The sequence below is a fragment of the Anarrhichthys ocellatus genome, unplaced genomic scaffold (assembly GCF_004355925.1).
Source record: "Anarrhichthys ocellatus isolate YVR2014 unplaced genomic scaffold, GSC_Weel_1.0 scaffold20, whole genome shotgun sequence".
Taxonomy (NCBI): Eukaryota; Metazoa; Chordata; class Actinopteri; order Perciformes; family Anarhichadidae; genus Anarrhichthys; species Anarrhichthys ocellatus.
In genome coordinates, this window is record NW_022280050.1 from 2,848,231 (window position 1) to 2,852,137 (window position 3,907).

The 3,907-nt window shown below is 40.4% G+C and overlaps 1 protein-coding gene across 2 annotated transcripts in view; it reads left to right on the top strand.

The window, feature by feature from the left end:
- Positions 1 to 2,267: 2,267 nt before the first annotated feature.
- Positions 2,268 to 3,907, top strand: part of ccdc138 (coiled-coil domain containing 138) — a 10,119-nt gene continuing 8,479 nt past the window's right edge. For both annotated transcript variants that reach the window (XM_031858562.1, XM_031858563.1), the window contains exons 1-6: positions 2,268 to 2,383; positions 2,599 to 2,644; positions 2,819 to 2,933; positions 3,037 to 3,137; positions 3,406 to 3,569; positions 3,788 to 3,907. The exon at positions 3,788 to 3,907 is cut by the window's right edge and continues 183 nt beyond it. In XM_031858562.1, coding sequence (XP_031714422.1) covers positions 2,303 to 2,383; positions 2,599 to 2,644; positions 2,819 to 2,933; positions 3,037 to 3,137; positions 3,406 to 3,569; positions 3,788 to 3,907 — 627 coding nt within the window. In that variant the 5' untranslated portion in view covers positions 2,268 to 2,302. The remainder of the gene's footprint in view (positions 2,384 to 2,598; positions 2,645 to 2,818; positions 2,934 to 3,036; positions 3,138 to 3,405; positions 3,570 to 3,787) is intronic.

Below are 3,907 nucleotides of genomic sequence, written 5' to 3' on the forward strand. Positions count from 1 at the left end.
GTCAAATTACAAAGAATGCCATGTCTGCTCTTTGTATCTCTACATGCTCTCTGTCTCTTTCCCTGAGTGCTGTTTTAGTTACAGTATGTGGCTGCAGAGCAACAAGATAGACATCACATACAGTAGTGTGCAGAGCTACAGATATTACACCCTTACATATATACAAAAACAGGGCTGTATCACTACACTATGATAATTTGATATTGACTACATGGCCTTTAACCTTAACCCTGACTGTAAATTTAACCTTTACCCTAACCTCTGACCCGATCATGATTCAAACCTTAGCTACACACACACAAAATGCATCGCAGATGATGTCACATTATCTCCTTTTTAGCACAAGTGGACAGCAAAGCCCTGAATAAAGGAACTTATATGACCGATTAACAAAACAGAACAGTAATTTCCATATAAAGTGGACAAAGCAAATACCTCTCTAATGAAGATCAGTGTTGAGTGTTCTTGCCGGCTAATTTCTCTCAACGTCAGCGAGAGCCTGCAGGGACAAAGTGATTGAATTATGAGTGTGTGTATTAATGGCATGGCCACCAATTAGCCTGAAAAGAGAAACGGCATTAATCTTTAAGCCTAGTTCAAGTCTAGAGCAAACTTGGCACTGCTTGGCAAACATAATGGCTAAATGCTACGCTGTCGGCAAGAGAGAGGCTGAGGGTGCAGCAAGGTTAATCTGTGGATAACCCGAGCAAAGATTCACTTTAATATTCCTATATTATCACTGTAGCTCCTCAGAATGTGTGTGTGTTACTGTAAAATGAGCTGGCAGTGACTTGGTGGTACTGTATTTTACAATTTATAAAAGTTATGATTGTTAGCATTCCAATTTTATTACCGAAGATATGTTGAATTTTTTAAATATTTAAATGATTGTTGTTGTGATAACAGCAGTTTAAGGGTCCTGTAATATTATTATTGGCCTATGTTTTTACAAATGCGTTTACAATTAGTTTGTTGTACTTCATGGTACATTTACAACATAATTACACTACAGTACACACCACAGTACACACCACAGTTTTGATGTGATATGTGTATAACAAAAATATTTAATAAATCAGGAACAGTTGTAGAAAACAAAAACATGTGCATCAGTCTTGTTTGTGGAATATCAAATTAATACATGATATTTAATCAATACATACTGTATCTTGTGTGTGGATATCAGTGAACTGCTGATCCGGTGGACTGACTCAAGTTGTTGGTAAGTTTCAACACTGGGTTTGACTGGTGGCGCAATCAGCCAGAAAAACAGACTCAGAGATGCTGTTGTCTCTGGTGAGACACTGACGCTCTCTGGCCTATTGGTGTAACTACAATGTAGCTGGATGAGAGAATAAGTCTATCAGCTTCAGGGAAAAAAAAGTAGCTTGCCTCAGGATATCAAAAACTAAAATGGGATGAAATCTGTTCATTTATAAAACTGACAAATGCATGGTTTACACCAAATATAAACCTTGATTGCCTTTTTCATGTAAGAAATGCAGCAAAAAGCTCCTTGAGGTTAAACAACTCAGTTTTTCAACAAATACAGTAGATGTACAACACAACTCGGAAAAACACAGCAGATATAAGTAGTAGATTTCAATAAAGAAATGTAGTACCCATGTACATTCTTAACTTCTGTTTTGTAGGACACAAATATCACAGAAAAAAACTACATTTTGAGAGAAGAGTCTTAGTGAAAGTATAAGGGGGGAATTTATTAAAATTCACTTGATTCAAAAGTCATCATTGGCATGACCATGAGAAAACACTCTATGAACATGGACATTGACTTACTGTAGCTATATTCAGAATATTGTTAGAATAAGAAAAAGAAAAAACAAACTATTTTTATTATTTAGATAGCCTGCCGCCAACTCGGCTGGGATTAAAGCCTGTTTTCCTACTAATGTTTCGTCAACAATCTAGTAATAAGTAAATCTGAACTGTAATCAAATATTCAGTTTAGTCCTCCCCCGCTAGAGGGCGCTACCTGCGGGGAAGATAGAGTTTAAACGTCACGTGATCATTCATCCGCTAAATTTGAATTGTGTTTTGTTTCCACCATAACCAACAAAGGTTAGATCAATTGTCGTGCTTAAGTCTAGTGATATCGGAAATTTGGCGATTAGAAATTCAAAATAATGCATGTCAAATAGCAACGAAAGCTATCCATATTCATGACAATGGTTTTATTTTGAAAGTTTAAACCGGACGTTTGTTTTAATTTTGTTTTGTTTTTTTACACAAACATTAGAGGCAAAGGAACAAGCCCGCAGTCAGTCTCTCGACAGTAGCTATGAACCTGCAGCTTAAAGACTCCGACTTGGCTGAAACAGTTGAGAAGCTGAAGCAGAAATATTTGGAGAGGAGGAAACAGGTTCGAGTTTAACGACAACTTCAAAGTATTGTCTCTCACACACACACACACACACACACACATTCGGCTTGTTTTGAAGCTTCGTGGTTACAGTGCTATCCTATTGTAACAATGTAACTGTTGTGCATTATCCAGCATGTCCACTGTTCTGTCAGCGGTCCAATATGGTCGCTGCTACTTTACGCTAAAACGTGTCGTTGTCCTGATTTTTTTAGTTGCCACCTCCAGGAGACATTGACGTCGCCTCAGGAACCAGTGATGGTAAGAGCAACTTCACTCAGAGAACCACGGGTTCTTGATTGGGTTCTAGCAGGTCTATTTATAGTCTTTATCTAATTACACTAATTAGTGTAACCCCGAATCTAATCCTTGGCATAAAAAAAATGACAGACCTTTACTTAATATGTCAACGTTGCATTCTGTTCCTTGTTTCAGAGGCCGTGCGAAGGCTAAGTTTGGCCAACAGATCCAACCGGCCGAGCAAAGAGCTGAAATGCTACAGCGAAGCTTTGCATGAGCTGTTCAAAGCAGTCGCCAACCATCCTGACCAGTGAGTCTAATGAGATTACTCCCGCGAACACCGTTTCCACTTTTGTGTTTTGCAGTATTTGTGCCTTGATCCAAGCCAAACGTGTCCCCGTCTCTCTTCTCAGGTTCGGCAGGGATCGTGGTCTGCACGACAGTAATGAGGACCTGAGTGGGGACTCTGCAGCTGCCCCACTTCAGGATTCTCAGGTGCATTTAACAGAAACAGGTGCGTGTGTCAGAGCGGTGTTTGTGCTCTCTGATTAGAAGAACTGATTACCTTTTATAGCAAACCCAAAGTAGCAGATGCTGACAAGATAACGAATCATAGAATAGGCCTCAGTGATAAGTCCTTGCATGTCATCTGAGTTCTTGCAATTAGTTTACCTACGTACCTGTTATTGCTGACATTTCTGACTGTTCCTTACAACCTGCTGCTGTAGATGGATAACGAGCTAGCCGTGGGCTTAACCTCTGTTATACCTCCATTTGTCCAGATGTGAGCTTGCCCTCCTGCGTGTATGGTAGCCCTGGGTCCCAGGAAACTGAGACTGACGGGGAATTGCAGAGAGCTCGGCAACTTCCTGTCTCACGCCGTTCCTCTTCCCTAGTACTAGCAACGGTGTACCAGGAGATGATGAGCATCTATGAACAACTAAAGGTGAAAGAGCACAACAATCGTAGAGATGGTTTATCAGTAAACTGGGGGAAATGCAACACAGAGACAGTGACTGGGTGAAAGTTTCCTTGTGTGTTATAAGAGGATACCTACAGATGTGAATGTGTGTGTGTGTGTGTGTGTGTGTGTGTGTGTGTGTACAGAACTATACATCAACTAAGGAATGTTATATAGTATATAATGTATATGTTTGTATACAGGCAGAGCGACACAGCCAACAGCAGTGGGAGATGGAGCTGCAGGATCGAGAGAGGAGGCTGAAGCAACAGGAGGAGGCTGTTGGGAGGCTTGTCGGCCTGGAGGAGATGCTACTCATTCGT